Source organism: Dendrobates tinctorius, unplaced genomic scaffold (genome assembly GCF_039654945.1).
Source record: "Dendrobates tinctorius isolate UK_male_01 unplaced genomic scaffold, ASM3965494v1 ptg000250l, whole genome shotgun sequence".
Classification (NCBI taxonomy): Eukaryota; Metazoa; Chordata; class Amphibia; order Anura; family Dendrobatidae; genus Dendrobates; species Dendrobates tinctorius.
The window spans coordinates 16,179,859-16,191,989 of NW_027361917.1; the positions used below are offsets into that span (position 1 = coordinate 16,179,859).

General features: G+C 49.9%; 1 protein-coding gene across 4 annotated transcripts in view; it reads left to right on the forward strand.

Annotated features, from left to right (window-relative positions):
- The window catches only part of NPHP1 (nephrocystin 1), a 133,761-nt gene that overhangs the window by 15,406 nt on the left and 106,224 nt on the right, over nt 1-12,131 (forward strand). For all 4 annotated transcript variants that reach the window (XM_073557497.1, XM_073557494.1, XM_073557496.1 and 1 more), the window contains exon 3: nt 927-1,000. In XM_073557497.1, coding sequence (XP_073413598.1) covers nt 927-1,000 — 74 coding nt within the window. The remainder of the gene's footprint in view (nt 1-926; nt 1,001-12,131) is intronic.

Consider the following 12,131-nt stretch of genomic DNA (forward strand, 5'->3'; position numbering starts at 1 on the left):
CGTGGAATCAACATGTTAGTCATACCCCTGTGACATGAAGTGACTCCAAAATCCTAGCAATCTGGGATGTTGGAACTAAGAACGCGGCTTACAATTTGAATGTTGTGTTTATAACTTTCAAAAAAAAAAAACCAAAACAACTCACTGGTATGGAAAGGTTGACAGATTGACCACATCGCCCTGCCTCTTTCTTCCACCCCCAAAAACATTCCCCCCTACCTACTCCCCCCATTTCCCTTTGTAGTGTGCAATGGAAAATAAACAATGAAATTAAGCGAGGCTATTACCTTTGGTTAAAATATCAGGTATTGCATATTTCTAGCAGAGACAGGAATTAGAAACTTCTCCTAGTACCAACAGATTGAAAACAACATCTTTTGCCAGGGTCTCGTAAACTACGGCTGGGCATTTAATCCAGTGACCCCATTGCTCTCCATTTGCTGCTTATTTGTAAACAGGCAGTGAAATGTTTTACCTCACAGACAGAATCAGCTGTGATCCCCTGCTGTCCTGTCTGTATACTCTCTTTTGCTCCCTCCCCTGCCCAGGAGCTGTGGTGTGATCAGACCATGTCCCTGTCCGGTCAGACACAGCCATTACACAGCACACAGCAGGGGCACATTTATAAGATTATCTCTGCACAAGAACATTTTATTTAGACACATCCAATTGTGGAAATTATTATTATTCCAAGATCTTTTAATTAAAATGTACTTTGTTCATGGGACAGCCCCTTTAATGCGCAGAGACAGAATTAGTATGGGATGTATGTTACAAAGTTGCATCCTGATCGATACCAACTTTTGGGTTACTGTGTCGTTAGGCTTAGATTAGAACCACCTTTTCCTTCGGAGATTCCACTTCTATTTGTGTAGTCTAATTTGATAGTTGGACTTTACCATTTCTATGATTCTTTTGTCTTCTAGTTTGATGATTTACTTCAGGAGACCTTAGAAAAAGATGTTCTGGAGCCCAGAACCGGAAAAGATGTTTATAAAAGGTAATGTAATATCTACAAAGTAAAAAATATAGGGTGATAATTTACAGTTTCCGCTCCACGCCTTTAATATCCAGTATGTAGTAGCATTATAATTAGCTCTCTGTATTTTCTAAGTAGTTGCACAGTTAAACCTTGAATGTTCTGCTTTTCTTGTTCATCTAGCAAAGACTGCCAGTAACTTTATTAACAAAGATACATTAAAAAATGAATTGTTTACTACCTTATTAATCCCCAGGTAGATAGAAAAATTATGATTTTTGTTCATTCAGCCCTTCAAAAAACCCTAAATGCGTTGTTCATTGGCTTAAAAAAAATTAAAGAAGCATTATTCATCTAAACCATTCCGTGCCGTTCAGGGCCAGTTTTAGACAAAGTGGGGCACTGGGCAAAAGTTTAAAGTGGGGCCCCAAATGCTAACATTGCACCATCACACAGACATATTTAATTTTATTTACATGCACTGAGTTCAGGCCGTTAGATGAGCATGTTGCTTGTTCCCGAGTTTCTTTACATCGGCTGAAGAAGAATGATGGAGACTGATAGTCCTCGATACAGTATAATGCAGGTCTCATATAGTATAATGCATTCCCCATGGTCCTTGATAGAGTATACTGCAGCCCCCCTCAGGGTATAATGCAGACCCCCGCATAGGGTATACTGCAGGCCCATACACACACAGTATAATGTAGCCCCCTCATAGACTATAATGCAACCCCCTCAGAGTGTAATGCAGCTCCCTACACACAGTGTAATGCAGCCCCCTCAGAATATAATGCACCCCCCACACACAGTATAACGCAGCCCCCATACACACAGTATAATGCAGCCCTCACACACAGTATAATGTGCAACACACACAGTATAATGCATACAAATATATACACATGCATACACACACAGTATAATGCAGCTACACACACATAGTATAATGCAGCCTCCCCCTCCCACACACACATACAGTATAATGCAACACACACACACCCCTCACCTCTCCTCCTTGTTCACAACGCTGCTCCAGGCTCTGCTCCAGTCTCATCAGCTCCACTGCTGGCACAGCGTGGCACACAATGAGTGACATCATTGCGCGCCCCCTGAGTCACAAGCAGAGATTGAGTGATGGGAGAGGGAGCGTCATCTGATGCTCTCTCCTCCATCACTGCGTTCAACTGTGTCGGCATCTATGATGCCGATAAGTTGAATGCTCAATGCAGGGAGGGCAGCGCCGGGCCCCTCTTACGGTCCCCATAGCGGCCACTGGCTGGGGGCCCCTGGATTAGCAGGGGTCCTAGGCAGCTGCCTGGTTTGCCTGCTCCTAACACCGACCCTGTTGTGGTTATCATTCTGGTGCTGCCCGGTGGACCCCTGCAATTTCTACTTTCTAGCAGTAGCTCGGCACACTGAAGATCCTAAATGGGTCCCTGCTGCATCCAGTGATTGACTGAGCGGGCGTTTCCTAACAGTTTCTGGATTTTTAGAAGTACATATTGCATGTCCTTCTATCATTGATTATAAATCATTGATGAAATGGCTTTGGTGCAAGGTTAGAGAATTGCAGGGTCTACAAGGGGTCACTCAGTTTACCTTTCTTTGGGAAACCTCTTGACTCTCTTGACTTTCTTATCTATATCAACTAGAAAGGTTTAGGAGGTGAAATTTAAGGGGGATTCACAGATTGTCCCATGTTTTCTCCTTCGTCTCATTGGGGGACACAGAGACTGTGGGTGTGTGCTTCTGCCGTCTGGAGGCTGACACTAAGTATACAAAAAAAGAGTTAGCTCCTCCTCCGCCGCATACACCCTCGCCCCCAGACCGGGCGTAACTCAGTTTTTTGCTTAGTGTCTGATGGAGGCACACGCAGTCTGGAGCTCCAGGCTAGGTTTTTTTTTTTTTGTTTTTTTTCCTTTCTTTGAAGATAAGACAGGGGCGACGGATCCTATAGAGAGGGTCCGATCTCCCCAAATCATCAACGGGCGACCACGTGTGAGTAGTCCTCCACGTGTTTTCTCTCCCGCACCGAGGGACACATCTGGGACTTTTCCCCAGACAACCATTTTTCTTTTTTGTTTTGTAAAGAGGGGCAACGCATCCTGATAAGAGGATTCGATTTCCCCATGAACTACAACGGGCGAGCACGTGTGAGCGATGGGCGATCCCCAACGGACTCCACGTTTGTTCCTCTCCTGCAACGCGGGATTTCAGGTTGCCCCTTCCACCCCTAGGTAGTGACACCAGGGGTGCAGTTGGAGGCGCAGGTGAGCCAGGGGATCGAAGCATCCACCCCCAGTAGCCTCCCCCTCCCCGCCCAGGGATGGGGTTGAGAGCACCCCAAGAGAGCCCCCCCGGCGGCCAGGCTCACCTTTTTTTGTAGGGTCACCCCCCGGAACGGGACCCCCCAGAATGCGCCGCGGGGCTGTCTGTTCCCCCGCCCGACGGGGTTACTTTTTCTCACGGGGCCCGACTCTCTCCCCGGTGGAACCCGGTGCGAGTAGTGCCACATGCGGAGTGCGGCCAGAAGTCCCGCCGGCGGCCGCGGTCCCCGCGGTATGGGGAGATCCGCAAGGCCGCGCGAGGCCTGCTCGCCCCTTCCGGTGGTAGCCGGAAGCCCCGCCCACTGACTTCCGGCAGCCCGGGGGGCGCGGCGGGCGCGCAGTGACCGGGGAGCGCGCGCCCCCCTCCCCCTCCCCCTCCTCGCAGGTCCCCGCCGGAGTACGGCTGAAGCTCCGCCGGCGGCCGCGGTCCCTGCTGTATGGGGAGGGCTGCGAGTTCCGCGCGAGGCCCGCCCGCCGCTTCCGGTGGGGGCCGGAAGCCCCGCCCACTGACTTCCGGCGGCCCGGGGAGCGCGGCGGGCGCGCACAGTGACCGGAGGCTCCCGCCCCCCTCCCCCTCCTCGCATTTCCTCGCCGGAGTGCGGTCGGAAGCCCCGCCGCCTCTCTCCAGAGTGCACCGCAGTGCCCCCGGCGAGTAACGGCACGTGAAGCAGCTCGTCCACGTCTCAGGGTTTTCGCTGCGTCCAGAGCACCCCGTGGAAGAGGTGGGACGTTACCGGTGGGTGAGTGCAACCCCGTTTCGAGTGCCGCACTGGTTGTCAAGGAAGGGGTTACCCTCCTCCTCCTACCCTACCCTGCAATATGTCTGGCAAAGGGAAAGCTCACTCTTTCCTATACGCTGTTTGCGTTTCCTGTGGGGTCAGGCTGCCTAAGGCGCAGCCGGGTAAATTTTGCGAAGCCTGTGAGTCGGAGCGAGCCCAGGAGCCCCCCATTGTTGCAGAGCCCAGGGGTCAGGACCCCCCAGAATGGGCAGTGTCTTTATCGCATTCTATGATGTCCCTTACGAAGGCAATTGAGTCCCTTCGGGGCCCGGGCAGGATCAAGGATGGTGGTCTGCCAGCGGAAGACAGCTCGTCCACGTCTCAGGACCCTTCGTCCGTTAGGGGCCGCTCCAGCACCAGACAAGCTCATGGTAAGAGAGCTCGTTCTCCGTCGGCCGGGCCCTCTGGGGAGTCGGCGGCGATTTTTAGGGCATCTCGTTCCCTGTCGCCAAGCTCAGGAAGCGATCAGGACGAGGGCGAGGAGGAGGAGGAGGAAGCCTGGAATCCAGAAAGCCTAGGATACCAGGACTCGGTGGACAGCCTCATTGAGGCGGTCAACCAGACTTTAGAGATCGAGGATGATGTGTCCACGGCCTCAGGTCACAAGGTCTCCTTCAAGAAAACCAGGCGTCCGCATAGAAGGTTTGCCACACATCCGGAGTTCAAGGAGCTAGTCCAGAAACATAGGGAACACCCGGATAAGCGCTTTGCAATGCAAAAGGCGCTGCAAGCAAAGTATCCGTTTCCTCCTGAACTCCATAAAGGGTGGGTGGAGTCGCCAGTAGTGGACCCACCGGTGTCACGTTTAGCATCAAGATCGCTATTGTCGATACCCAGCGGTTCTTCTATTAAGGACCCAACTGATCGCCTCATAGAGGGGCTTGCCCGCTCAGTGTATGAAGCAGCAGGGTCGGCTCTGTCCCCCTCCTTTGCGGCTACCTGGGTGGTTAAGGCCATGGTTTCATGGGCAGACACTCTGCATAGGGCCCTCCAAGACAGGGATCTGCCCGCGGAAATCTTGGAGGTGACAAATCAGATATCAGGAGCGAGTGATTATCTCGTCGGCGCCGCTCTGGATGCGGCCGAGTGTTCTGCTGTGGCAGCAGCAAATGCGATCGCCGTAAGGCGAGCATTATGGCTGAGATTATGGAAAGCGGATTCTATCTCTAAAAAATCCTTGACCTCATTGCCTTTTCAAGGCAATCGGTTGTTCGGTGAAAAGCTTGATAAGCTTATCTCAGAAGCCACAGGGGGGAAGAGTAGTTTTCTACCGCAGCAGAAGAGTTGGCCGGCATTCAGGCAGACGCAGAGGCGTTTTCGGCCCTTTCGTAGCTCCTGGAGGTGGACTTCGACCAGGGCATCCACCTCCGCAAATGATGGTCAGATTAGGGAAAGGCAAGTTTCTTACAGGGCCAATCCGCTGGGTAGAGGCCGAGGCCGTTTGCCCAGAGCGAGGGGGGCCAGATCACAAAAGCCTCCAGCAAAATGACTCGAGGCACTTCGTACCTACGGACGACAGAGTGGGCGGACGCCTACTAAGGTTCAGCCACGTTTGGGTCGCAGTGGCACGCGACGCTTGGGTGGCAGAACTGATATCGTCCGGGTACAAGATAGAGTTTGTCGGACTCCCGCCACGGCGTTTCTTCCGTTCCCGGCTTTCCGGAACAGAATCGCAGGCGGAAGGTCTGTTGCAGGCTATAATGACGCTACAGCGCAACGGGGTCATTGTCCCAGTGCCGAAAAGCGAAGAGACGCAAGGTTTTTACTCCAACCTGTTTTCAGTCCCCAAAAAGGACGGGACAGTAAGGCCAGTACTGGATTTAAAGATCCTGAACAAATTTATCAGGGTCAGGCGATTCCGGATGGAATCCCTCCGTTCGGTCATTTCAGCCATGGATCCAGGGGAATTCCTGGCCTCGATCGATGTGCAGGATGCATATCTACACATCCCGATTTTTCCTCCACACCAGAGGTTCCTGCGTTTTGCGATCGGAGGGCGACATTTCCAATTTGTTGCTCTGCCCTTCGGTCTGGCCACTGCCCCCAGAGTCTTTACAAAGATAATGGCGGTGGTTATGGCCATCCTGCATGCTCGGGGCATAACGGTACTACCCTACCTGGACGACCTTTTGGTAAAGGGGCCGTCGTTTCAGGCGTGCCAGGAGAATGTCGTTATCACTCTGGATACCCTGGCCCGCCTAGGTTGGCTGATCAATCGGAACAAGTCGTCCTTGGTTCCGGCCCAGAGAATCGTATTTCTAGGCATGGTTTTCGACACCTCCCAGGGGCTGGTGATCCTCCCTCAGGACAAGGCGCAAAGGATCAAACAGGGGGTACGGAACCTTCTTCAGCCGGGCTCCAGATCCATCCGGTACGGCATGAGTGTGTTGGGCAGAATGGTGGCGGCGATGGAGGCAATCCCGTTTGCCCAGTTCCATCTCCGTCCGCTTCAACATGCGCTCTTGTCAGCATGGGACCGAAGGCTGCTTTCCCTCAATCATCGGTGCAGTTTGTCTCCACCGGTCCGACGATCACTCCGGTGGTGGACTCGCGACTCGTCTCTGGTTCAGGGGAAACCCTTTCCCCCGGAACAGTGGTTGGTGGTGACGACCGATGCAAGCCTGCAGGGTTGGGGAGCAGTTTTCCAGAGTCACACAGCCCAGGGGCGGTGGTCCTTTCGGGAGGTAATTCTCCCGATCAACATTCTGGAGATACGGGCAATACGATTGGCCCTGCAACATTTTCAGCGTTGGCTGACAAACCGGCCGGTGCGCGTTCAGTCGGACAATGCTACAGCGGTAGCGTATGTGAACCATCAGGGGGGCACGCGCAGCCAGGCAGCCATGCGCGAGGTCGGGCTGGTACTGCGTTGGGCCGAGAAAAACCACGTGGTAATTTCAGCGGTGCACATTCCGGGAATCGAAAACTGGGCGGCGGATTTTCTCAGCCGACAGGGGGTCGCGGCAGGGGAGTGGTCCCTGCACCCCGAGGTTTTTCAACAGATCTGCCAACGGTGGGGGACACCAGACGTGGACCTTATGGCATCCAGAGAGAACGCCAAGATTCAAAGGTTCGTCGCTCGATCCCTCGACCCGCAGGCAATCGCAGCAGACGCTCTGGTGCTTCCGTGGAGCCAGTTTCGGCTCCCGTACTTGTTCCCCCCGCTACCTCTGCTTCCAAGAGTCATCAGAAAGATAAGGAGAGAGAAGGTTCCAGCAATTCTGCTGGCCCCAGACTGGCCTCGGCGGGCCTGGTATGCAGATTCAACTAGTGGTGGACGTACCCTGGCGTCTCCCAGATCGGCCGGACTTACTGTCCCAGGGGCCGATCTGCCATCCGAACTTAGGGGCCCTGTGTTTGACGGCGTGGCCATTGAATCTTGGCTGTTAACACAGGCAGGATTCAGGCGCGATGTGGTGGCCACGATGGTGAGTGCCCGAAAGCCTTCCTCGGCGAAGGTATATCATCGGACTTGGGAAGTGTTTTTCCGTTGGTGTAGGGATCGCGGAGTGGCTCCTCTGGTTTTTTCGATCCCCAACGTACTGGCTTTTCTGCAGGCAGGGCTGGACGCGGGATTGGCTCCGAGTTCGCTCAGAACGCAAGTCTCGGCCCTGTCGGTGCTTTTCCAACGAAAGGTCGCTTCGGTCTGGCAGGTTAGGACGTTTATGCAAGGGGTCGCACATTTAGTACCCCCCTATAAGGCACCGATGGAATCATGGGACCTGAACTTAGTGCTCAGGGCCCTTCAGGAGCCTCCCTTCGAACCGTTACAAGAAGTCTCCTTACCCTACCTGTCCAGGAAGGTCGTTTTTCTGGTAGCGATAACATCTATTAGGCGGGTTTCGGAACTGGCGGCTTTATCTTGTAAACCGCGGTTCCTGACTTTTTATAAGGATAAAGTAGTTTTAAGGCCAGCTCCCCCCTTCTTGCCGAAGGTTGTCTCTGCATTCCATATCAACGAAGACATTGTCTTACCCTCGTTTTGCCCGGCACCGGTGCATAGGGTAGAAAAGGCATTGCACACCCTGGATCTGGTTAAGAGCCCTTAGGAGGTATGTGACAAGGACAGCGCCATTCCGCCAGACAGACTCTCTATTCGTGATTCCAGAAGGGCGGCGGAAGGGACTCGCTGCGTTCAGAGCGACTTTGGCCAGATGGGTTCGTCTGACAGTCCAAGAATCATATCAAATCAGTGGCACGCCGGTTCCGGCAGGGATCAAGGCACACTCGGCTCGAGCAGTGGGTGCCTCATGGGCACTGCGACACCAGGCTTCAGCGGAACAGGTGTGCAAAGCAGCTACCTGGTCCAGTTTGCATACGTTTGTCAAACATTATAACGTACATACCCAGGCATCCTCGGATGCAAGCCTGGGAAGAAAGATTCTCCAGGCAGCAGTTGCGCACCTCTAATCAGGGGCGCAAAATAGCATGGATTGGGTGAGCTAAGATCCCGCCCAGGGACTGCTTTAGAACGTCCCACAGTCTCTGTGTCCCCCAATGAGACGAAGGAGAAACATGGATTTTTGTGAGTACTCACCGTAAAATCCTTTTCTCCGAGACGCTCATTGGGGGACACAGCACCCACCCTATTAGCCAGTTGGCATCTGTTTATTTTGAATTATACAAATCCTTATGTAAGGATCAGGGTGGTCCCTTTTTCAGACGTATAATTTCTTGCCTGAGTTTAAGGCGCGTTCTCCTACTGCTTATGCACTAAACTGAGTTACGCCCGGTCTGGGGGCGAGGGTGTATGTGGCGGAGGAGGAGCTAACTCTTTTTTTGTATACTTAGTGTCAGCCTCCAGACGGCAGAAGCACACACCCACAGTCTCTGTGTCCCCCAATGAGCGTCTCGGAGAAAAGGATTTTACGGTGAGTACTCACAAAAATCCATGTTTCGTAGGTTTCCCGATCAATCAATTTTATTAGCTACAAACTGAGTTAGGGATACCTACCCCAAATTTTATAAATTCATTCAGTTTAGACATGCATATCAGGCAGAGGGACTTATCCTGGAGGGCCACATACCTAAGAATATGATAATTCATGGAATCTCTACTTTGCTTAACTGTTCTTATTCGACTTAGGTCTCAGGTCAAATCCTATTTGCACTAGATGTAAAATAAACTCTGCAGGCTTACTTCATATAATGTGATCTTGTCCTGTTCTAGAACCTTTCTGTAAAAAGGTCCTGGAAATTGTAAATAGAGTTCATTGATTTCACATAGTTCCTACTCCTTTTGTGTTTATCCTGGGGCATGTTGAGGACTGGACCACTGATGAATATGGTAAGACGACTGTGTTCCGTATGTTGTTCATAGCCAGGAAATTAATAGCTGAATATTGGATAACGGATCAGGTCCCTAATATTCCGAATCTTATAAATAAAAATCAGTTGGTTATTGAATTTGGAAAGGGGTATGTATTTAAAAAGGAATATTATTACAACATTTGAAAGTTGCAAAAACACACAGGTACTATACAAACCAGGGGAAGAAATCTCTGAACCTGACAGATCCCTGTTCAGACTAGTAAAAGTCCCAACCTGACCATGGAGCATGGCAACCTAAATATCGCAATGACGCCACCACTCACGGGCGGCTCACCCTGAATGCTCCTAAACAACTACTAGTATAGCTATGCTTATGTAGCAACTCACTTGGGAAAATAGGTTATACACTAAAAACTGTAACTGACCCTGCTGGTTCTTTTACAGACTAGTTCTCCTGACTTTGCAGTCCCTAGTGGTGCCTGCGGGTTCAGATATAGACCTAAACATAGACTAGGAGATGGCAACTCTGGCCTAACCTGCCTAATAGACCGACGAGTTGCTTCACGTTCTTCCTAAAGAACCAGAGGGAAGTGCAGAGTGTCAATTACCTACAAGCAGAGAAGTGTGCTGCACAAAGGAAAGATCCCAGAGTGAGTGAAATAAATAATGAAATACCAAACAAACAGTAAAGCACGTACTGTTAACCAATATACTGCATATGTCCTAATGATAAACAGAAGATAGGTGCAAAGTATAGCAAAGAAACAGCAAAGCGAAAACCCTTAGCTGGATTCTCAAAAACTGACTCCTAACATCAGTAGAGTGTCATAACATCTAAATGAATTTATCACCAGCAGGAAGCGCCAGCAGGTAGACAGACCCTAAATCTCCACCCAAAAGTTGATAGGCACACAAATTAAAACGCCTGTTTTAAGCTAAGCAGACTGCAACTATAAAACCAGATCCAAAACACCAAGAATAAAGATGTGTGTCCTGTGGCTTGGCAGAAAGAGAAGCCGACCACAGAACACAAACTCAAGGGATCGAATCCATCAACATGACAAAAGCTTTAGGCCCCATGGATTGATGGATCAGGGTTTGCACCAAGAGGGTTACAGAGATACCGTTTAGGTCTTTTTTGAAATACTAGGCCTTTATAGTACATCAATTCCAGATACATTATATTTCTTAGCGACACTTCTTCCAGCATATCTGTGCATCTGTATTTAAAGGTCCTAGTAGTGGACAACCCCTTTTTGACCAAAATGATTCACCCCCATAAAATATTAAAGCCTATACTCACCTCCCGTGCCAGCACCATTCCTACGGTGTCGGCACTCGCTCTCCCCGGGCTCCCGTGCGGTTGTATGACACATGGTGCCTGGTGACCAATCAGTGCTGGCGTCACTGTCCCCTACTTTGGACAAATCGAATATGAAGAGGAAGTACGGGCTGCAGCTGATCTCGGACTTCCTCTTCCTACCCAATTCAACAAGAGGCGGAGACAATGTCACACTAACAGCACGGGAGTCCCGGGAGACCCAAGTGCAGGGCTGTGGAGTCGGTAAGCCACAGTTGCGACTCCGACTCCTGGATTTTATCAGGCTCCGACTCCGACTCCTTCATAAATGGCCAATTCATAACAACAATTTTACTATTGTAAAATATTAAACATCGTGCTTATTCAGTTTCTCACCATCATATACGGTAAGTAATCAGACCACTTAGAGCAAAAACTACATTTATTAGAATACAATTAGAATATAGCAAATAACTTTTATAAACTTTTCTAAACTGTAAGTAAATATGCAATAAACACTTTTATGCAGTTAAGAAGAAATCTATAAATTTGTCCTCAGAAAAAGTATTGCCTCTGTCAGATCCTCCTTCATGGATGCCCTCAAATCTGATCTAATTACTTTGAGAGCAGAGAACAACCTCTCCACACTAACTTGTGTTGGTGGCAAAGCAGTAACCACTCGGGCAACATCTCTGACAATGTCAGGATACAGAGGAATCGCTTGTTGCACTGTTATTTTTGATGAACGGTCAAATTTCTCAATTTCTTTTAGTGCACATGAAAAATTCTGCTGAAATGTACTGGCTGTGTTCCTTGATGGGGATGACTCTTCTTCTATGCGGGAACGCTTTGTACGGTCCTTGTGATCCAAATATTTTTCGAAATTAAATTCTTCATCAGTTGATGATGAGGGTGAAGATGTGGCAGGACGACCAAATTCTTCTTGTTCCTCCTGACTGTTCTGCAACCCTTTCATCCTTACTTCTATTTCAAACAGAGCTTCTTTTCCTTTACTTAGCTGTTGATCATCTAGAAGAATCCGATGCATTGGGTCTACATAAACAGCTGCCAAAAGAATGTTATTTTGTAATAGTAGCTCCTCTCTCCGTTTCATTGATGTAGCAATGCCACTTGCAATTAGCCCTCCTCTTTGGGACAGGCGAAACATCAGGTTCTTCCACTCCTTTAAGAAAATACCTGGAGTTAAGTCCTCTGCTTGTAATTTTTTAGTCACTGTAAATGGGTGCTCTAGCAATTTTTCCAGCTCAGTCACCTGATTCCACTGACTTTCATTTAGCGTCAGTTGAGGGTTAGCCATGTCTACAGGAAAGGTTTTCAGTTCAACCAAGCGCTGAATCATTAAGTAAGTACTGCCCCATCGTGTGGCTTGATCAATAATTGCCCCTTTTCCAGCACGTCTCTTCAAAATTGAGTCAACTTTAGGGGTTCTGGCAACAGTAGCCAATTTTCTC